The 23,677-nt window shown below is 37.8% G+C and overlaps 1 protein-coding gene across 1 annotated transcript; it reads left to right on the forward strand.

Moving 5' to 3' along the window:
• Window positions 1–178: 178 nt before the first annotated feature.
• Window positions 179–23,419, forward strand: pwp1 (PWP1 homolog, endonuclein). Its single transcript, XM_052554908.1, has 15 exons — window positions 179–334; window positions 425–483; window positions 670–836; window positions 1,284–1,369; window positions 1,447–1,543; window positions 1,636–1,746; window positions 20,016–20,140; window positions 20,279–20,343; window positions 20,421–20,517; window positions 20,601–20,662; window positions 20,746–20,857; window positions 20,935–21,025; window positions 22,271–22,392; window positions 22,467–22,572; window positions 22,655–23,419. The coding sequence occupies exons 1-15, from the start codon at window positions 269–271 to the stop codon at window positions 22,735–22,737; spliced, it is 1,449 nt and encodes a 482-aa protein (XP_052410868.1). The 5' UTR covers window positions 179–268; the 3' UTR covers window positions 22,738–23,419.
• The last annotated feature ends 258 nt before the right edge of the window (window positions 23,420–23,677 follow it).

The following is a 23,677-nucleotide window of genomic DNA, read 5'->3' on the forward strand; positions in this document are numbered from 1 at the left end:
TGTTATACATTAAGATATTAACTGTGTGTGTGGGCTACATTAAATTCGTTTTTTATTTTTGCATTTTCAGTTGTTCTTCGTATTTTAAAATATATTTGTATTATTTTTTTATTTCAGTTTTAGTTATTTTAGTACATCGGTTTACTTTAAGCTCTCATTTCTATGGCTCGGCGCGGGTGTGACGTCATCAGGACGCGTCGCAGTGACGACTGCAGCTCGAGGAGTCCTCGTGTGTTGTTTTATCTTCGTAAACCTGTACGAATCAAGCATGAGCTCTCAAATAACGTGTGTCGGATGGGTGAAGCGTGGAGTCGCCAAAGAAACGCCGGATAAAGTGAGTCTGTCACGTTGTTGTGTTTATGCCATGTTTCTCTCGAATCGCACACGTGTTTGGGCTTTAACTCGAATTAAATCATATTTACAGGTTGAGTTGAGCAAAGAAGAGCTGCAACGCATCATATCAGAGGCTAAAGAGGGGCTAGGGTGAGGTTTAATCAAACCTGTTTCATTACTGTTTTATAGCAGACACGAGTTAAAACACGTTAGATTTTAAAGTTGGTTATCAGTAAAAACAATAATCTCGCCAGTCTTAAACCAATTGAGACCAGCCCATCTAGTGTGATCATGTCTGTAGGTTAATTTGATTAATTTCCTGTCTGATTTCTCCAGGGATCCTGGTGATGGTGAGGATGATGAGGAGGTTGATGAAGGTGTCAGTGAAGGAGCATCAGCTGTTCCTTCTGATAGTAAAGAAATGAAAGAGGAGAATGATGATAAGGAAGAGGATGATGAGCTTGCAGAGTACGGACTGGACAAATATGATGAAGAAGACCTCGGTATGTTATCCCTAATTGATTGATCTGCCTTCAACTCATGACGTGCTTACATATTAGAAAGTTTAACAGAATTTGAGAAAAGCATAAGTCATTCATTGATTTATCAACCAATGGGGTGCATTTAGGGCGGGGCTATCTGTTTGCCTGACCAATAGAAAGCAGCAGTCTCCGCCCACTTGTTGTCTTAGCATTGCTGGTTCTGTTCTTTTTTTTCTCCATTCATTTGATTTTTATAAGCCAAAACAACCATCTACAAGGTGAATCACAAGAGTACAAAGTTGAATTTAACGCAAAAATGTTTTTGAAAATCATACAAAAAGACAAGTCCTCATCCAGTGAAAGAACTATCACATGAAACATTTCTAATGACAGGAAATTAAAAAGTATGGAGAAATCTAAAATTATACATTTCAAAGTTCACTTTTGCTTTTTTTTTCTCTTCTGCAGCTACATCAAACCTTGGGGAAAGTCTGGCAGGACTGACGGTGTTTGGCACTAATGAAGAAGATCCATACATCACCATCAAAGACACAGTGAGACACACTCAACAAACTCAACTCGAACAATATGGCGTTTCATAGTTTATCTGATTTACCTGTGTGTTCTTTAGGATCAGTACGAGCGGGAGGACTTCCAGATTAAACCCACTGATAACCTGATTCTGGCTGGACGGGCCGAGAAAGACTGCTGTAGCCTGGAGGTCTATGGTAAGAAGTGTTAGTGAGACACTGTATAACCCTGCTGTGGACTGGACACCTCGTCTGATGGTGATTGATTGATTGTTTGTGTGTGCTGTCAGTGTTTAACCCCCAGGAAGACTCTCTGTATGTGCATCATGACATCCTGCTGCCCGCGTATCCGCTCTGTGTGGAGTGGCTGAACTTTGACCCCAGTCCAGAGGAAGGACAAGGTGAACATTTGAATTTCAGTCATCAGATATTTAAGTAAAATTTTGTGTAGTAGGAAATTTTTCTTAAGATACAGAAAGGAAGTGGGTTTTCAAAATCGAAAGCATAGAAGCTGCCGTGTCATAATCAATAATCTTAATCAACACATATTTGATTTCTGTGATATTGTGCCAATATCTTGGATAGCTGATATTTGGGAAGAAATAAAAATCACAGTACTTTAAAAGCAGTAAAAGGAAAAGAAAAACATGCATAATTGCTGAAATGTAATTTTATTAGGGGCCAAGCACCGAAGGTGCGTAGGCACCTATTGTTTCCGTTGGCGTTATTAGGGGCCAAGCACCGAAGGTGCGAGGCACCTATTGTTTTTGTTCCGGTTCTTATTATTATTATTATTATTCTTCCGACTGGGAGTCTATGGCAGCCCATAGAACCGAATGCGGGAAAGTTGTTTTGGTTTGACATTCTGATAGAGGACAGTGCCAACATTAAGTATACCAATTTTGGTGTGTCTAAGACATTCCCTCTAGCGCCACCAACTGTCCGAAATTTCACTTTAATTTTGTTAATAACTTTTTAACCGTAAGACCAATCAACAAAATTCTTTTTTCCTCTGATTTCTGAGCTCATGCCGATTCGATTGCACCCTAGCAAGTCATTTTCCGTCATAGAAATATGGCCGCCATTTAGAATTTTTTTAAAAACCTACTTTTTCGAACTCGTCCTAGACGGTTTGTCCGATTCACACGAAAATTGAACCAGATCATCTTCAGGCAGTGCTGACCAAAAGTTATGCAAATCAAATTGATTCGTCAAACCATTTTTGATAAACGCTCGAACAAATTTTACGTAACGCTTACAAAAAGAGTCGTAAGGCTGTATCTCTGCAACGATTTATCGTATTCAGACCAAACCTGGTACATGTCATAACAAGCATGACTTGAGGCTACTTGCTGCGTTTCGGCGCAGCGCCACCTACTGGTCCGGAGATATGGAAAATTGCTATTTTTGCTTATAACTTCTAAACAGTTTGTCCAAAAATCATAACATTGGTCTTGTTAGATTCAGGGCAACATGCCGAGTCGACTGATATCCAATTTTACCATCTCGGCCATTTTGACTGTCGGCCATTTTGAATTTTGTGCTAAAATGCTGTATTTTCAGAACGCATCAACGGATTGTTACGAAACATGGTATGGGTCATCAGTACAATGTCCTGAAGGAGCGTGAGAAGTTTCGAAACAGCGCCACCTAGTGGTGATCATCCTTATTTAAATGCTTATAACCTTGGGTGTGGTCGACTTATTTTCTCGAGACTCACCAAATTGGACTCCTGAAACCTTACCGAGTCCAACGATACCAAACATTCTAGGTTTCGCCTTACGGTTTGTGTAGCGTTGTGATTTAGCGCTTAAAAAACATCTGGCTATATCTTTGAAACCGCTTGTCTGATCGAGACGAAACCACCGTCAGAAGTTCGGAAACATAGGTCGATAGCTATACGCCAATGCCCAAATGCCAAAATATTGATAGTAAGGGGTAGTAATATTCAATCAAAGTCAAGAGTCAGTCAATTTTTACATGCTTTTTCATATAAATGTCCATAACTCTGAAGTGATTTGAGATATTTTCACCAAAATTGACACACATATGTATGGGCTCACTCTGAGCAAACATAAAAAAAATGGTGGGACTGAGCCTCTTGGTGGCGTTATAATAGAACAAAACATGAAATTCTCATTGACTTCAATACAGTTTTGTGAAATAAAATGCTTTACTAAACAAATGCATTTTTCGAACTCCTCCTAGACCGTTTGTCCGATTTTAACCGAATTTGACATGGACATTCTTCAGACCATGCTGGCAAAATGTTATGGATTTCATGTCGATATACGAAACGGTTCTCATTAAGCACATCAACGAATCTGCTGGAAGGGTGCCAAAATACATTTGAGGATGTATCTCTGCAAAGCTTTGAAATATTTGCACCAAACTTTGTATGTGTCATCGTCACCTCACACTGACCATTCCAAACTAATTTGGCAACAGCCCCACCTATTGTTTACACGTGATAAGCCAATAAATCCTATTAGAAGTTGTTGTGTTTATTGTTTTCAAGCCATTTTGGCTAAAATCATCTTAAAACTGTCTTAATTACTCATTCCTGCCATTCGTCTGAAGCTTTCTTCTTTAGTGCTTGGCCCCGTTATTGCTGCTTGCAGCTATATTTATTATTATTCTGCTTCTTCTTCTTCTTCTTCTTCCGCCGCAAGTCTATGGCAGCCCATAGAACCGATTGCGGGAAAGTTGTATAATTTGGCACACTGATAGAGGACAGTCCCAGCATTAACTATAGCAAATTTGAAGTCTCTAACTCCAACTCTCTAGCGCCACCACTTGTCCAAACTTTCAATGTTTCTATGCTAATAACTTTTGAACCGTAAGCCAGAAAATGAAAATTCTTTTTTCTTCTGAATCCTTGGCTCATGCCAAGTCGAATGAACCCCAAAATTCAAAAATCGCAAGGTTTAGTTTTTTCGCTATTTTCAATTATTCGACAAACCTACTTTTTCGAACTCGTCCTAGACGGTTAGTCTGATTGCCACGAAAATTGTCTCAGATCATCTTCAGAACAGGCCGGCAAAAAGTTATGGAATTCAAGTTGATTCGTCCAACCGTTGTCGAATGACACGTAAACTAATTTGACGAAATGCACGCAAAAATGCACGTGAGGCTATATCTCGGCAACAGTTTGTCATATTGAGACCAAACTTGGTGTGTGTTTAAACAAGCATGAACTGAGACTACCTGCAGTGTTTCGACACAGCGCCACCTAGTGGTCAGGAGATATGAAAAATGCATATTTTGGCTTATAACTTCTGAATGGTTTGGCCAAAAATCACACAACTGGTCTCTTTAGATTCAGTGAGTCATCTCGAGTCGAATGATATCCAATTTTCCCGTGTCGGCCATTTTAGGCGTCGGCCATTTTGAATTATGTGTTAAAATGCTGTATTTTTTGAACGCAGCATCGTATCGTTTCGCAAATAATTACAAAAATATTCGGCTCCATGCCCTGAAGGTACTCAAAAAGTTTGGTGGCAGCGCCACCTTGTGGCCAATAGTTATAATGAAATATCACATAAATGCTAATAACTTTTGAATAATTTAGACTATTAAAATTAAAATGGTCTCGCTATATTCTGTGGGTCATGCCGAGAGCATTGATACCAATTATGTGAAAATTGGCCATACTTCCTGTCCGCCATTTTGCTTAATGTTGAAAACCTACTTTTTCGAACTCCTCCTAGACCGTTAGTCCAATTTTCACCAAATTTGACGTGAATCATCTTCAGACCATGCTGGCAAAAAGTTATGGATTTCGTGTCGATATACGAAACAGTTCTCATTTAGCGCATCAACGAATTTGCTGGAAGGGTGCCAAAATGCATTTGAGGCTGTATCTCTGCAACGCTTTGACATATTTGCACCAAATTTTGTATGTGTCATCGCCACCTCACACTGACCATGCCACAGAAATTTGGTGACAGCGCCACCTATTGGTCAAGAGTAATAAACCATTCATTAACCATGAATAATTACACTTGTAAAAATGCTAATAACTTTTTATTGCATTAGCCCATTCGAATGGAACTGGGCTCAAAATATTCCCTGTTTTATGCCGATAACATAGATACCAAATATACCATAGTAAGCTGAACTTCCGGTCCGCCATTTTGATTTATGTTGAAAACCTACTTTGTCGAACTCCTCATCAACCGTAGGTCCGATTTTCACCAAATTCGAATCAAATGATCTTCAGACTATGCTGACTCAAAGTTATGGCTTTTGAGTCGATAGACAAAACCATTTTTGCATACCACATCGACGAATTTGAGGCACAATGAGAAAATGACACTTGAGGCTGTATCCCTGGAATGCTTTGGCATATTGACACCAAACTTTGTGTGTGTCATTGAAAAGTCACACAGAGTACACCAAATTGATTTTATAACAGTGCCACCTATTGGTCAAGCTTGATAAGCCAAGTAATCATGCTACTAGAGGTGGTATTATGATTTTTTTTTTGCCATTTCAATTACAATAATTCCAAAATTGCTGTTATTGCTCATTAATGAATTTGGTGTGATGCTTCATGCGATGCTTAGCTCCTACATTTGCCGTTGGAGTGCTTGGCCCCGTAATTGCTGCTTGCAGCTATATTTAGGGGCCAAGCACCGAAGGTGCGTAGGCACCTATTGTAATCGTTGGCGTTATTAGGGGCCAAGCACCGAAGGTGCGAAGGCACCTATTGTGTTTGTTGGCGTTATTAGGGGCCAAGCACCGAAGGTGCGTAGGCACCTATTGTTTTCGTTGGCGTTATTATTATTCTTCTTCTTCTTCTTCTTCCGCCGCAAGTCTATGGCAGCCCATAGAACCGTTTGCGGGAAAGTTGTATAATTTGGCACACTGATAGAGGACAGTCCCAACATTAACTATAGCAAATTTGAAGCCTCTAACTCCTACTCTCTAGCGCCACCACTTGTCCAAACTTTCAATGTTTGTATGCTAATAACTTTTGAACTGTAAGCCAGAAAATGGAAATTCTTTTTTCCTCTGAATCCTTGGCTCAGGCCAAGTCGAATGAACCCCAAAATTCAAAAATCGCAAGGTTTAGTTTTTTCGCTATTTTCAATTATTCGAAAAACCTACTTTTTCGAACTCGTCCTAGACGGTTAGTCCGATTGCCACGAAAATTGGCTCAGATCATCTTCAGACCATGCTGGCAAAAAGTTATGGAATTCAAGTTGATTCGTCCAACTGTTGTCGAATGACATGTAAACAAATTTGACGAAAAGCACGCAAACATGCACGTGAGGCTATATCCCGGCAACGGTTTGTCATATTGAGACCAAACTTGGCATGTGTTATAACAAGCATGAACTGAGACTACCTGCTGTGTTTCGACACAGCGCCACCTAGTGGTCAGGAGATATGAAAAATGCATATTTTGGCTTATAACTACTGAATGGTTTGGCCAAAAATCACACAACTGGTCTCTTTAGATTCAGTGAGTCATGTCGAGTCGAATGATATCCAATTTTCCTGTGTCGGCCATTTTAGGCGTCGGCCATTTTGAATTATATTTTAAAATGCTGTATTTTTTGAACGCAGCATCGTATCGTTTCGCAAATAATTACAAAAATATTCGGCTCCATGCCCTGAAGGTACTCAAAAAGTTTGGTGGCAGCGCCACCTTGTGGCCAATAGTTATAATGAAATATCACATAAACGCTAATAACTTTTGAATAAATTAGTCTATTAAAATTAAAATGGTCTCACTATATTCTGTGGGTCATGCCGAGAGTATTGATACCAATAATGTGAAAATTGGCCATACTTCCTGTCCGCCATTTTGCTTAATGTTGAAAACCTACTTTTTCGAACTCCTCCTAGACCGTTAGCCCAATTTTCACCAAATTTGACGTGAATCATCTTCAAACCATGCTGGCAAAAAGTTATGGATTTCGTTTCGATATACGTAACGGTTCTCATTTAGCGCATCAACGAATTTGCTGGAAGGGTGCCAAAATGCATTTGAGGCTGTATCTCTGCAACACTTTGACATATTTGCACCAAACTTTGTATGTGTCATCGCCACCTCACACTGACCATGCCACATAAATTTGGTAACAGCGCCACCTATTGGTCAAGAGTAATAAACCATTCATTAACCATGAGTAATTACACTTTTTAAAATGCTAATAACTTTTTAGTCCATTAGCCTATTGCAACGAAACTGGGCTCAAAATATTCCCTGGCTTATGCCGATAACATAGATACCAAATATGCCAGTGTTTACTGAAGTTCCGGTCCACCATTTTGATTTATGTGGAAAACCTACTTTTTCGAACTCCTCATGAACCGTATGTCCAATTTTCACCAAATTCGAATCAGATGATCTTCAGACTATGTTGACACAAAGTTATGGATTTTGTGTCGATAGACAAAACCGTTTTCGCATACCAAAGCGACGAAGTTGAAACACAATGACAAAATGACACTTGAGGCTGCATCTCTGGAATGCTGTGGCATATTAACACCAAACTTTGTGTGTGTCATTGAAAAGTCAAACAGAGTACACCAAATTGATTTCATAACAGTGCCACCTATTGGTCAAACTTTATAAGCCAAGTAATCATGCTACTAGAGGTGGTATTATGATTTTTTTTTTGCCATTTCAATTACAATAATTCCAAAATTACTGTTATTGCTCATTAATGTATTTGGTGTGATGCTTCATGCCATGCTTAGCTCCTACATTTGCCGTTGGAGTGCTTGGCCCCGTGATTGCTGCTTGCAGCTATATTTATTATTCTTCTTCTTCCACCCCAAGTCTATGGTAGCCCATAGAACCGATTGCGGGAAAGTTGTATAATTTGGCACACTAATAGAGGACTGTCTGAACATTAACCGTAGCAAATTTGAAGTCTCTAACTCAAACTCTCTAGCGCCACCAATTGTCTAAACTTTCAAAAACTTGATGCTAATAACTCTTGAACCGTAAGCCACAAAATGAAAATTCTTTTTTCCTGTGATTCCTTGGCTCATGCCGAGTCGAATGGACACCGAAATTCAAAAATCGCAAGGTTTAGTTTTTTCGCTATCGTCAATTGTTCGTAAAACCTACTTTTTCGAACTCGTCCTAGGCCGTTGCACCGATTGTCACGAAAATTGAATCAGATAATCTTCAGACCATGCTGGCAAAAAGTTATGGAATTCAAGTTGATTTCTCAAACCGTTTCCGAATAGCTCATGAACGAATTCTTCGAAAAGCACGCAAACGTGAACGTGAGGCTATATCTCCGCAACGGTTTGGCCTATTGAGACCAATCTTGGTGGGTCTTATAACAACCATTCCCTGGGACTACCTGCAGTGTTTCGGCGCTGTGCCCCCTAGTGGTCAGGAGATATGAAAAATGCATGTTTTTGCTCATAACTTCTGAACGGTTTTGCCAAAAATCACAAAAGTGGTGTCTTTAGATTCAGTGCATCATTCCGAGTCGAATGATACCGAATTTTCCCAATTCGGCCATTTTGGGCGTCGGCCATTTTGGATTTAGTTGTAAATTGCTGTATCTTAAGAATGAAGTTCCGTATCGTTTCGCAAATAATTACAAAAATGTCCGGCTCCATGCCCTGAATGTACACAAAAAAATTGGGGGCAGCGCCACCTTGTGGTCAATAGTTATAACGATTTTTTCGAAAAATGCTAATAACTTTTGCATACATTAGCCTATTGTAACAAAGCTGATGTTGATAGATTCCTTGGGTCATGCCGAGAACACCGATACCCCATTTGTCAATTTTGGCAAAATTTCCTGTCCGCCATTTTGATTAATGTTGAAAACCTACTTTTTCGAACTCCTCCTAGACCGTTGCTCAGATTTTCACCAAATTTGATTTGGATCATCTTCAGACCATGCTGGCAAAAAGTTATGGAATTTGTGTCGATACACGTAACCGTTTTCAATTAGCGTACCAACGAATTTGCTGGAAAGATGCCAAACTGCATCTGAGGCTGTATCTCTGCAAAGGTTGGAGATATTTACACAAAACTTAATATGTGACATTGTCACATCACATTGACCACGCCACATCATTTTGGTCACAGCGCCACCTATTGGTCAAGAGTAATAAACCAATCAATAACCGCTAATTATTACATTTCCAATAATGCTAATAACTTTTGATTGCATTAGCCTATTATCATGAAACATGTCTCAAAATGTTCCTTGGGACATGCCGACAACATACATACCAATTATGTCATATTAAGCAAAACTTCCTGTCTGCCATTTTGATTCATGTTGAAAACCTTTTTTTTTAAACTCATCCTCAACCGTCTGTCTGATTTTCACCAAAATTGAATCAGATCATCTTCAGACCGTGCTGACAAAAAGTTATGGATTTCGTGTCAATAGACGAAACCGTTTTTGTACAGCGCTGCTTCAGATGTCAGGCATCTTCACAAAATGAGTCTGAGGCTATATCTCTGCAAAGCCCATTAGTGGTCTTCCAGTGACATCTAGTGGTCGTAAATGCAATTTATCATACAACACTGTCTCTTTAACCTTTATAACTGTTATATGTTGTCTTAATTTCATTCCAAAGAAGCATACGCAATTTATGTATAATTTCACAGTCTAGATAATAGTACTGCACTGATTTTAAATAACCTAGATATGGCTGACAGTAAAAGAATAGAACAGAATTACAGACACACACAAACATGAAATGTTTAAACTACTATATTAATACTCAATAAGCATGCTTAAACCCACACACAGATGCACACATTTTGTTATATATATAGATAATTAAAATAAATGATGGGTGATAAAACCTATTGCAAGTCTTCTGTTTTTATGGGCTTCTATGTCATTTTTCAGGTTTCATTGCAATCATAATCTGGCATAATTATAAACATTAGATATATCTGTATGAATAAATTGGAAAACTTTGACTCAATGTGATCTGAAATGCTTGAACAGTAGTATTAAATAATAGTAATATACATTTTTTCTAGATGAATCCCTCAACAAGCCCATAAACTGTAACGTTTTAGTCTTTAGTGAGCTCATTAGTGGTCTTCCGGTGACATCTAGTGGTTATAATTGCAATTTTTTATTCAACACTGGGTTTTGAAGCTTTATAAATATTACAGTGTTCTTTTTTACCTAATCTCTGTTAAATTTTGCATGATTGTTTAGAAAAAATACAGATCTAATGCATGTGTGATTATATTACCCCTTTTTTTTGCAGTTTAATGCCATTCACAACAGAAATCTTTTGTTTTTTAGGCCATTTTAACTGTTATAGCACCAGCTATTTTCTGATCTTAATGAAACTTTGCATGCTTGGTGGGTCATCTTTCACATGTTATAACCAAGTTTCATAAAGTTTTGAGTTTTTGTTTCAGTTTTATAGGCTTTAGGTTACATGTGGCCACGGCCCTTTCCTAAATGACCTCTTATAGCTAACCAAAGGACAAAATGCAACATATTTTTGAAAATTATTGATCTAGAGAGTCCAGAGAATATTATTGCAGTGGTTTGATCAAGACTGAACAAAAAACCAGGTGACCCAAAACATTCAAATTCGTGGACCAATTTTACGAAAAAGGCTATAACTCGGGAACAAAATGAGATATCTTCACCAAACTCAGAACTCATATGCATGAACAAAAACTTTAGTCAAATTATTATTTTTTTTCCATATCTGCCACTTGGTGGCGCTACAGGATGAAAAAAAAAATCAAATGGCTATAACTAAGCAACCGTTGATCCAATCAACTTGAAAATTGATATGGCCCAATGTGGAACAAGTGCTCTATGAGGAATTTCACTTATCTTAAAAACATGGCCGCCATTGGCCAAACAACTTTAAGCACCTATTTGACAAGGTTAATGGAAGTCGATCGGAACGAAACTCGGTGGGCATGTTCGACTCATTGCCCTAAAGGTCTGTAAGTATTTTGAAAGAAATTGCCCACAACATTGTCACCTCCCACAGAACACAACAAAGCGATTTGATTACAGCGCCAACTATTTTCCAAAAATGATAATGCATCATTTTACTGGAGTTTTACTGGCTGTTTCAATTACACTCTTCCAATAATTGCTTTTCTTACTCGTTGCATTTGGTCTGATGCTCCATGCCATGCTTAGCTCCTCGCTGTGGAACTTTTATTAACGATTTTCAGCCATTTCAATTACAATCATGCAATTATAAATTTCATTATTCATTGTTGCATTTGGTCTGATGCTACATATGCTTAGCTCCTGATGTTGCCGCTGGAATGCTTGGCCCCGTGATTGCTGCTTGCAGCTATATTTATTCTTCTTCTTCTTCCGCCGCAAGTCTATGGCAGCCCATAGAACCGTTTGCGGGAAAGTTGTATAATTTGGCACACTGATAGAGGACAGTCCCAACATTAACTATAGCAAATTTGAAGCCTCTAACTCCTACTCTCTAGCGCCACCATTTGTCCAAACTTTCAATGTTTGTATGCTAATAACTTTTGAACCGTAAGCCAGAAAATAGAAATTCTTTTTTCCTCTGAATCCTTGGCTCAGGCCAAGTCGAATGAACCCTAAAATTCAAAAATCGCAAGGTTTAGTTTTTTCGCTATTTTCAATTATTCGAAAAAACTACTTTTTCGAACTCGTCCTAGACGGTTAGTCCGATTGCCACGAAAATTGGCTCAGATCATCTTCAGACCATGCTGGCAAAAAGTTATGGAATTCAAGTTGATTCGTCCAACTGTTGTCGAATGACACGTAAACAAATTTGACGAAAAGCACGCAAACATGCACGTGAGGCTATATCCCGGCAACGGTTTGTCATATTGAGACCAAACTTGGCGTGTGTTATAACAAGCATGAACTGAGACTACCTGCTGTGTTTCGACACAGCGCCACCTAGTGGTCAGGAGATATGAAAAATGCATATTTTGGCTTATAACTACTGAATGGTTTGGCCAAAAATCACACAACTGGTCTCTTTAGATTCAGTGAGTCATGTCGAGTCGAATGATATCCAATTTTCCTGTGTCGGCCATTTTAGGCGTCGGCCATTTTGAATTATGTTTCAAAATGCTGTATTTTTTGAACGCAGCATCGTATCGTTTCGCAAATAATTACAAAAATATTCGGCTCCATGCCCTGAAGGTACTCAAAAAGTTTGGTGGCAGCGCCACCTTGTGGCCAATAGTTATAATGAAATATCACATAAATGCTAATAACTTTTGAATAAATTAGTCTATTAAAATTAAAATGGTCTCGTTATATTCTGTGGGTCATGCCGAGAGTATTGATACCAATAATGTGAAAATTGGCCTTACTTCCTGTCCGCCATTTTGCTTAATGTTGAAAACCTACTTTTTCGAACTCCTCCTAGACCGTTAGCCCAATTTTCACCAAATTTGACGTGCATCATCTTCAGACCATGCTGGCAAAAAGTTATGGATTTTGTGTCGATATACGTAACGGTTCTCATTTAGCGCATCAACGAATTTGCTGGAAGGGTGCCAAAATGCATTTGAGGCTGTATCTCTGCAACACTTTGACATATTTGCACCAAACTTTGTATGTGTCATCGCCACCTCACACTGACCATGCCACATAAATTTGGTAACAGCGCCACCTATTGGTCAAGAGTAATAAACCATTCATTAACCATGAGTAATTACACTTTTTAAAATGCTAATAACTTTTTAATGCATTAGCCTATTTGAAGGAAACTGGGCTCAAAATATTCCCTGGCTTATGCCGATAACATAGATACCAAATATACCACGGTAAGCTGAACTTCCGGTCCGCCATTTTGATTTATGTTGAAAACATACTTTTTCGAACTCCTGATCAACCGTATGTCCGATTTTCACCAAATTCGAATCAAATGATCTTCAGGCTATACTGATTCAAAGTTATGGATTTTGAGTCGATAGACAAAACCGTTTTCGCATACCACATCGACGAATTTGAGGCACAATGAGAAAATGACACTTGAGGCTGTATCCCTGGAATGCTTTGGCATATTGACACCAAACTTTGTGTGTGTCATTGAAAAGACACACAGAGTACACCAAATTGATTTTATAACAGTGTCACCTATTGGTCAAGCTTGATAAACCAAGTAATCATGCTACTAGAGGTGGTATTGGTGTTTTTTTTTTTTTTGCCATTTCAAATACAATAATTCCAAAATTACTGTTATTGCTCATTAATGTATTTGGTGTGATGCTTTATGCAATGCTTAGCTACTACATTTGCCGTTGGAGTGCTTGGCCCCGTAATTGCTGCTTGCAGCTATATTTATTATTATTATTATTATTCTTCCGACTGGGAGTCTATGGCAGCCCATAGAACCGAATGCGGGAAAGTTGTTTTGGTTTGACATTCTGATAGAGGACAGTGCCAACATTAAGTACACCAATTTTGGTGTGTCTAAGACATTCCCTCTAGCGCCACCAACTGTCCGAAATTTCACTTTAATTTTGTTAATAACTTTTTAACCGTGAGGCCAATCAACAAAATTCTTTTTTCCTCTGATTTCTGAGCTCAAGCCAATTCGATTGCACCCTATACAGTCATTTTCCGTCATAGAAATATGGCCGCCATTTAGAATTTTTTTAAAAACATACTTTTTCGAACTCGTCCTAGACGGTTTGTCCGATTCACACGAAAATTGAACCAGGTCATCTTCAGGCAGTGCTGACCAAAAGTTATGCAAATCAAATTGATTCGTCAAACCGTTTTTGATAAACGCTCTAACAAATTTTACGTAACGCTTACAAAAACAGTCGTAAGGCTGTATCTCGGCAACGACTTATCCTATTCAGACCAAACCTGGTACATGTCATAACAAGCATGACTTGAGGCTACTTGCTGCGTTTCGGCGCAGCGCCACCTACTGGTCCGGAGATATGGAAAATTGCTATTTTTGCTTATAACTTCTAAACAGTTTGTCCAAAAATCATAACATTGGTCTTGTTAGATTCAGGGCAACATGCCGAGTCGACTGATATCCAATTTTACCATCTCGGCCATTTTGACTGTCGGCCATTTTGAATTTTGTGCTAAAATGCTGTATTTTCAGAACGCATCAACGGATTGTTACAAAAAATGGTATGGGTCATCAGTACAATGTCCTGAAGGAGCGTGAGAAGTTTCGAAACAGCGCCACCTAGTGGTGATCATCCTTATTTAAATGCTTATAACCTTGGGTGTGGTCGACTTATTTTCTCGAGACTCACCAAATTGGACTCCTGAAACCTTACCGAGTCCAACGATACCAAACATTCTAGGTTTCGCCTTACGGTTTGTGTAGCGGTGTGATTTAGCGCTTAAAAAACATCTGGCTATATCTTTGAAACCGCTTGTCTGATCGAGACGAAACCACCGTCAGAAGTTCGGAAACATAGGTCGATAGCTATACGTCAATGCCCAAATGCCAAAATATTGATAGTAAGGGGTAGTAATATTCAATCAAAGTCAAGAGTCAGTCAATTTTTACGTGCTTTTTCATATAAATGCCCATAACTCTGAAGTGAATTGAGATATTTTCACCAAAATTGACACACATATGTATGGGCTCACTCTGAGCAAACATAAAAAAAATGGTTGGACTGAGCCTCTTGGTGGCGCTATAATAGAACAAAACATGAAATTCTCATTGACTTCAATACAGTTTTGTGAAATAAAATGCTATACTAAACAAATGCATTGGTGTAATATTACAAAACTCAGAATGTGTCAACAACACCATCCCCTGAAGGTACTCAAAATATTTTGAAACAGCGCCACCTAGTGGTCAAAGGTTATAACTCAATTTACATAAAGGCTAATAACTTTTGAATTAATCTGGCTATTGACATCATGCTGGTCTTTTTAGATTCCTTGGGTCAAGTCGAGAACATAAAATACAAAGTTTACCTTATTTGGCTGAACTCCCTGTCCGCCATTTTGATTAATGTTGAAAACCTACATTTTCGAACTCCTCCTAGACCGTTAGACCGATTTTCACCAAATTTGACGTGGATCATTTTCGGACCATTCTGGCAAAAAGTTATGGATTTTGTGTCCATATAAGAAACGGTTCTCATTTAGGGCATCAAAAAATCTGCTGGAAGGGTGCCAAAATGCGTTTGAGGCTGTATCTCTGCAATGCTTTGACATATTTGCACCAAACTTTGTATGTGTCATCGTCACCTCACACTGACCATTACAAACTAATTTGGTAACAGTGCCACCTATTGGTTACACGTGAAAAGCCAATAAATCCTATTACTAGTTGTTGTGTTTATAGTTTTCAAGCCATTTTGCCTAAAATAATCTTAAAACTGTCTTAATTACTCATTCCTGCCGTTCGTCTGAAGCTTGCTTCTGTAGTGCTTGGCCCCGTTATTGCTGCTTGCAGCTATATTTATTATTCTTCCTCTTCTTCTTCCACCCCAAGTCTATGGTAGCCCATAGAACCGATTGCGGGAAAGTTGTATAATTTGGCACACTAATAGAGGACTGTCTGAACATTAACCGTAGCAAATTTGAAGTCTCTAACTCAAACTCTCTAGCGCCACCAATTGTCTAAACTTTAAAAAACTTGATGCTAATAACTCTTGAACCGTAAGCCACAAAATGAAAATTCTTTTTTCCTGTGATTCCTTGGCTCAGGCCGAGTCGAATGGACACCGAAATTCAAAAATCGCAAGGCTTAGTTTTTTCGCTATCGTCAATTGTTCGTAAAACCTACTTTTTCGAACTCGTCCTAGGCCGTTGCACCGATTGTCACGAAAATTGAATCAGGTAATCTTCAGACCATGCTGGCAAAAAGTTATGGAATTCAAGTTGATTTCTCAAACCGTTTCCGAATAGCTCATGAACGAATTCTTCGAAAAGCACGCAAACGTGAACGTGAGGCTATATCTCCGCAACGGTTTGGCCTATTGAGACCAATCTTGGTGGGTCTTATAACAACCATTCCCTGGGACTAGCTGCAGTGTTTCGGCGCTGTGCCCCCTAGTGGTCAGGAGATATGAAAAATGCATGTTTTTGCTCATAACTTCTGAACGGTTTTGCCAAAAATCACAAAAGTGGTGTCTTTAGATTCAGTGCATCATTCCGAGTCGAATGATACCGAATTTTCCCAATTCGGCCATTTTGGGCGTCGGCCATTTTGAATTTAGTTGTAAATTGCTGTATCTTAAGAATGAAGTTCCGTATCGTTTCGCAAATAATTACAAAAATGTCCGGCTCCATGCCCTGAATGTACACAAAAAAATTGGGGGCAGCGCCACCTTGTGGTCAATAGTTATAACGATTTTTCGAAAAATGCTAATAACTTTTGCATACATTAGCCTATTGTAACAAAACTGATGTTGATAGATTCCTTGGGTCATGCCGAGAACACCGATACCCCATTTGTCAATTTTGGCAAAATTTCCTGTCCGCCATTTTGATTCATGTTGAAAACCTACTTTTTCGAACTCCTCCTAGACCGTTGCTCAGATTTTCACCAAATTTGATTTGGATCATCTTCAGACCATGCTGGCAAAAAGTTATGGAATTTGTGTCGATACACGTAACCGTTTTCAATTAGCGTACCAACGAATTTGCTGGAAAGATGCCAAACTGCATCTGAGGCTGTATCTCTGCAAAGGTTGGAGATATTTACACAAAACTTAAGATGTGACATTGTCACATCACATTGACCACGCCACATCATTTTGGTCACAGCGCCACCTATTGGTCAAGAGTAAAAAAAACAATCAATAACCGCTAATTATTACATTTCCAATAATGCTAATAACTTTTGATTGCATTAGCCTATTATCATGAAACATATCTCAAAATGTTCCTTGGGACATGCCGACAACATACATACCAATTATGTCATATTAAGCAAAACTTCCTGTCCGCCATTTTGATTCATGTTGAAAACCTTTTTTTTTTAACTCATCCTCAACCGTTTGTCTGATTTTCACCAAAATTGAATCAGATCATCTTCAGACCGTGCTGACAAAAAGTTATGGATTTCGTGTCAATAGACGAAACCGTTTTTGTACAGCGCTGCTTCAGATGTCAGGCATCTTCACAAAATGAGTCTGAGGCTATATCTCTGCAAAGCTTTGTTGTAATTAAGCCAAACTTGTGTGTGCCATTGTCTAACATGGAGAATAGGCTCACAGACACTCACACACAGAAATGAAATGGTTCAACTATTATATGAATAATCAATAAGCATGATTACACACACACACACACACACACAGAGAAGTACATGCCCACACGTTTTGTTGTATGTAGATATTTAAAATAAATTATAGGTGACACACAACTCACAGAAAGACTTCTTTTCTTACATTTCTATGTCAGGTTTCATTGCATTCATATTCTGACATAATAGTAAACATTTGATATACATGTATGAATAAATTGTTGAACTTTCACTCAATGTGATCTTAAATGCTTGAACAGTAATATTAAATAATAGTAATATATATTTTTCTAGATGAATCAATCATTGAGACAATGAACTGTAATGTTTTAGTCTTTAGTGAGCCCATTAGTGGTCTTCCAGTGACATCTAGTGGTCGTAAATGCAATTTATCATACAACACTGTCTCTTTAACCTTTATAACTGTTATATGTTGTCTTAATTTCATTCCAAAGAAGCATACGCAATTTATGTATAATTTCACAGTCTAGATAATAGTACTGCACTGATTTTAAATAACCTAGATATGGCTGACAGTAAAAGAATAGAACAGAATTACAGACACACAAAAACATGAAATGTTTAAACTACTATATTAATACTCAATAAGCATGCTTAAACCCACACACAGATGCACACATTTTGTTATATATATAGATAATTAAAATAAATGATGGGTGATAAAACCTATTGCAAGTCTTCTGTTTTTATGGGCTTCTATGTCATTTTTCAGGTTTCATTGCAATCATAATCTGGCATAATTATAAACATTAGATATATCTGTATGAATAAATTGGTAAACTTGACTCAATGTGATCTGAAATGCTTGAACAGTAATATTAAATAATAGTAATATACATTTTTTGTAGATGAATCCCTCAACAAGCCCATAAACTGTAATGTTTTAGTCTTTAGTGAGCTCATTAGTGGTCTTCCGGTGACATCTAGTGGTTATAATTGCAATTTTTTATTCAACACTGGGTTTTGAAGCTTTATAAATATTACAGTGTTCTTTTTTACCTAATCTCTGTTAAATTTTGCATGATTGTTTAGAAAAAATACAGATCTAATGCATGTGTGATTATATTACCCATTTTTTTTTTTGCTGTTTAATGCCATTCACAACAGAAATCTTTTGTTTTTTAGGCCATTTTAACTGTTATAGCACCAGCTATTTTCTGATCTTAATGAAACTTTGCATGCTTGGTGGGTCATCTTTCACATGTTATAACCAAGTTTCATAAAGTTTTGAGTTTTTGTTTCAGTTTTATAGGCTTTAGGTTACATGTGGCCACGGCCCTTTCCTAAATGACCTCTTATAGCTAACCAAAGGACAAAATGCAACATATTTTTGAAAATTATTGATCTAGAGAGTCCAGAGAATATTATTGCAGTGGTTTGATCAAGACTGAACAAAAAACCAGGTGACCCAAAACATTCAAATTCGTGGACCAATTTTACGAAAAAGGCTATAACTCGGGAACAAAATGAGATATCTTCACCAAACTCAGAACTCATATGCATGAACAAAAACTTTAGTCAAATTATTATTTTTTTTCCATATCTGCCACTTGGTGGCGCTACAGGATGAAAAAAAAATCAAATGGCTATAACTAAGCAACCGTTGATCCAATCAACTTGAAAATTGATATGGCCCAATGTGGCACAAGTGCTCTATGAGGAATTTCACTTATCTTAAAAAACATGGCCGCCATTGGCCAAACAACTTTAAGCACCTATTTGACAAGCACCTATTGGTCTGATGCTACATATGCTTAGCTCCTGATGTTGCCGCTGGAATGCTTGGCCCCGTGATTGCTGCTTGCAGCTATATTTTTAAATAATATTTACTAAATTAGAAATAATCTGAAAACTGAATCTAAAATATTATTTTTATTTGTTTTTTTTTTTAATCTGTAAAATAGGAAGATTTATACTTAAGATTGGCAACTTTTTTTTTATTTTATAATCCTATTCTATTATTTGTCCCAAATAAAGAAATATAAAGGAATTAAATAGCAGTGCACTCAGTAATCTGCTAAACTTGTGTGAAATGGGAAAGTTTGATAAATTAAATATTTATTAGATATTCAGTACCTTTATATAATATGCATGCATGTTTGCCCAATACTAACAACAATTTAAGAAGTATTATAACATTTACTAGTCTTTTACTATTAATAATAATAGAAAAGCAAATGCTTTATTTTTTTTATATATGGTTTACTTGCTACATAACTAAAAGTTAGGTGTAATAATTTATTTTTCTGAACTGTGCAACAGAGAGAGTAAATGAATAAAGACAGAGAATTGCATCTCTGTGCGCTCAGGTGCTTACAGCGCTGTCAAAATAAAAGTTTCTGACTGATCTGCCAATGCTGAGATTTTTCACAGAAGACTGAAAGAACGTAATCTTATTTTATTTCCGTGAGCTGTGAAGGCAGGATTTCTCCGTCTGATGCAGGGTTTGTGGATGTGTTGTGATCTGCAGGGAATTACGTGGCTGTAGGGAACATGACGCCTGTGATTGACGTCTGGGATCTGGATGTAGTGGACTGTTTGGAGCCGGCCTTCTCACTCGGCAGCAAGAAGAAGAAGAAGAAGAAGGGAAAGAAGGTGCTCATACTCAAGTCTCTTAAATGGTTCAAAAGCTCAATCTTGGTATTTCGTTGTGTTGGGTTCAGGATTCTGATGATGGGAGATGTTCGAGTGATTTTTTTTGCTTCAGGAGTGTGATGTGTTTGTGTTTTGAAGGCGGCTGAACCCGTGGACGGACACACGGATGCCGTGCTGGATCTGTCCTGGAACAGACTGGTCAGGTGAGACCCGAGTGTTTCTGGGGAGCAGAGGTTTGTCTTCACGCGGTCTCTGAGTCTGATGAGTGTCTCTGCTGCAGGAACGTTCTAGCGAGCGCGTCTGCGGACGAGTCTGTGATCCTGTGGGATATGGAGAAGGGAAAACCAGCGGCGACCCTCACAGAACACACAGATAAGGTACGGATCGCTCACCAAGGGCTGGCTTTATTTGATCAGAAATACAGAACTGTTGTAAATGTTGATCTGGTTTGCTATCGCAGGTTCAGACACTGAAATTCCACCCGTTTGAGGCTCAAACTCTCATCAGCGGGTCATATGACAAGTAGGTCATGATGTAGAAAATGACTTGACCAATCAGAGCGCAGCAGGACTGAGTCTGACCAATCAGAGTGTTGTGTGTCACAGGTCTGTGATCCTGTACGACTGCCGCAGTCCAGACGACAGCCATCGGATCTGGCGCTTCAGCGGACAGGTGGAGCGCGTCGTGTGGGATCACTTCTCTCCGTGTCACTTCCTGGTGAGCGTCCGAGCCGTTCGGTGGACTTCCTCTGAACTCTGACCTGTGATGTGAATGATGTGTGATGTGTGTTGCAGGCGAGCACAGAGGACGGCTTCATTTATTGTCTGGACGCTCGTTCAGATAAACCCGTGTTCACGCTCCGAGCTCACGATGGAGAAGTTTCAGGTCAGTCGCACTCGCACTTACATATTCATTACTTCAAATGTAAAAAAATTAGGCTTCTTTTATTTCAATTGGTTGCCACCTTTTATTTAGTTGAGATATTTCACTTCAAGTTCTAAAATAACTAAAAAACAACAACAGAAAAATAACAGAAAATGCTAAACAATATTGCTCAGATTTGACTTAAAATAAAAATCTTCATAAAACTCTAATAAAACAATTCATAATAAAACAGAAATGCTATAATAGTATATCAGTGATACCAAAAGAACACCATCTTTAACTAAAACTCGTATCATATAAAATAAAATATATAGATTTTTTTTAATTCAGCTAGTTTCCAAGACCGCATTTCTCCTTTTTGATTAGTAAACTTGAAATAAAATAACTCAAATTGAAATAATAATAGAAAGTGGACATATAAACAAAACAAAAAAAAACAGACGGGGGAAAACACAGCAAATTTAAAACATTAAGGAAAATTTAAATGAAAACAGGAAATATAAAAACTATTTCCAAATATTGATTACAAACTATAAAAGTATTTCAATTACATAATAAAATAACTCCTAAGACAGTCCCCGATCAGGGCTATCATAGTAAGTAAAACATCAATATAGCATTTTTATTTCTTAGAAAGTAAAGTAAAATATTTAAAAATGCTTATTTTATTTTAATTTTCTGTCGATTACAATAAATATATAATAATAGGTTCCACTTTATTTTAAGGTTACAGTATAATAGTGTAATTCTACATTCATTATATTACAGTCTAATTTTACATTTAAGTACTGAGTAATATTAATTAATTATGTGTACTTCCTGTTTGGTTAGGGTTGGCATTAGGGTGACTTGTATGTAATTATTCATAAATTATTGTTATTATAATACTAAGAGAACATATAACGTGTAACAAGGACACCTTAAAATGAAGTGTTACCTTCATTAATATATCTGATAGTAAAATAACAAAACAAAAAACTTGCTAAAAGCTAAAAATATGTCAGCTTATTTTATTTCATTTCAAATTTGATCATTTGATTTTAGGTTATTACTAATGTAACGTAAACTACAATAAAAATGAATCATGGACAAAATTAAAAACGAATACAAATGACATAAACACACACAAAATGAAAACAACATACAAACTATTCTTTAATAATAATCATCTTAAATGTGAATCAAAACTCTAATAGTGTCTGAATAATAATAAAATGCCTCTCTCTGATGGTGGTGTTTCTTCAGGGATGGATCTGAGCAGTCAGATCCGCGGCTGTCTGGTCACGTCTTCAGCAGACAAACACGTGAAGATCTGGGACATCCTGGGAGACAAACCCACCCTGATCCACTCCAGAGACATGAAGATGGTGCGTATCTGACACACGAGTGAGCGTCTGCCGCGTGAGAGCGGCTTCATAACACGTCTCTGTCTCTCTGTCAGGGAGTTCTGTTCTGCGGCTCATGTTGTCCAGATCTGCCCTTCGTCTATGCGTTCGGAGGACAGAAGGACGGGCTGCGCGTCTGGGACATCAGTGACGTCGCTGCAGGTGTGAATCTCAAGCATCTCGTGGGGATCTGTGTGTGTGTGTGTGTGTGTGTGTGTTTAACTGTAATCTGTCATATCTCCAGTCACGGAGGCTTTCGGCAGCCGGGAACGTTTGGTGGTGAATACAGTATCCGGAGCGTCCGGCAGTGTCATGGACATCTCATAACCACCAGCACTATGTGAGACTGAATCATCGACGGACAGAAGACGGAGAATCCTGGATCAGTGCTTCATAATGAATAATATAAACAGCATCTGTCAATATACTGAACAGAGTTATCTTCTGATGTATATGTGCTGATATAAGAACTCTGCTCTCTTTTACAAATGTTTCCATATTTTCTCAGTTTTCTCCATATTTCTTCTTTTTTAGGAAGTGTATAAATAATTATCGTAATTATGATAAATAATTTCCTATATAAAACTATGGAACCCAAGGCATTTGGCTTTCTCTGTATTTCAGAATTATTTCTGTCAACATTTAACGATTCCTAACTAATCAGTTGTGAAAAACAAACGCTTTAATGATTTCGTAAATTATTGTTTATCTCTGGCAGTGTTTCGCTGCCCTCCAGTGGCGCATGGCGGTATTGCTGGTTTTGATAAGTTTTTGTTTTTTGTTTGCCCCTTTAAAATATTATATTTCACGATTGTTTGTGAAAATCAATTGGCTTCTTGATTTCGTATTAAACTAATGATTACATTTTATTTTATCCATGACTTTATTTGTTCCTTGATAAAACTATATCTATGGCGGGGTTTTGCTGCCCTATAGTGGCGCATTGCTGTACTGATTGTTTTTTTTTCCCCTTAAAATATTATCTTTCATAAATGTTGATTAAAAACTATTTGGCTTCATTATTTTACTTCATCCTAATAAATACATTTTATATAATCCATGATTTTATGAACAAAACGATATCTCTGGCAGTGTTTCGTTGCCCTCCAGTGGCGGATGGCGGTACTGCTGCTGTTGATATTTTTTTTTTTTTGCCCATTTAAAATATTATCGTTCATAAATGTTAGTGAAAACGAATTGGTTTTGTGATTGATTTAATCCTAATTCTCTGGGATAGTCCATGAAATATAGTAATTTTGGGAAAGTA

Source organism: Carassius gibelio, chromosome B4 (genome assembly GCF_023724105.1).
Source record: "Carassius gibelio isolate Cgi1373 ecotype wild population from Czech Republic chromosome B4, carGib1.2-hapl.c, whole genome shotgun sequence".
NCBI lineage: Eukaryota > Metazoa > Chordata > Actinopteri > Cypriniformes > Cyprinidae > Carassius > Carassius gibelio.

Coding starts and splice junctions, on each gene's coding strand:
- pwp1 (XM_052554908.1), top strand. CDS start 269: ATGAGCTCTCAAATAACGTGTGTCGGATGGGTGAAGCGTGGAGTCGCC. Junction 20,141..20,278: donor AGAAGAAGAAGGGAAAGAAG/GTGCTCATACTC, acceptor TGTGTTTTGAAG/GCGGCTGAACCCGTGGACGG. Junction 21,026..22,270: donor TCACGATGGAGAAGTTTCAG/GTCAGTCGCACT, acceptor GTGTTTCTTCAG/GGATGGATCTGAGCAGTCAG.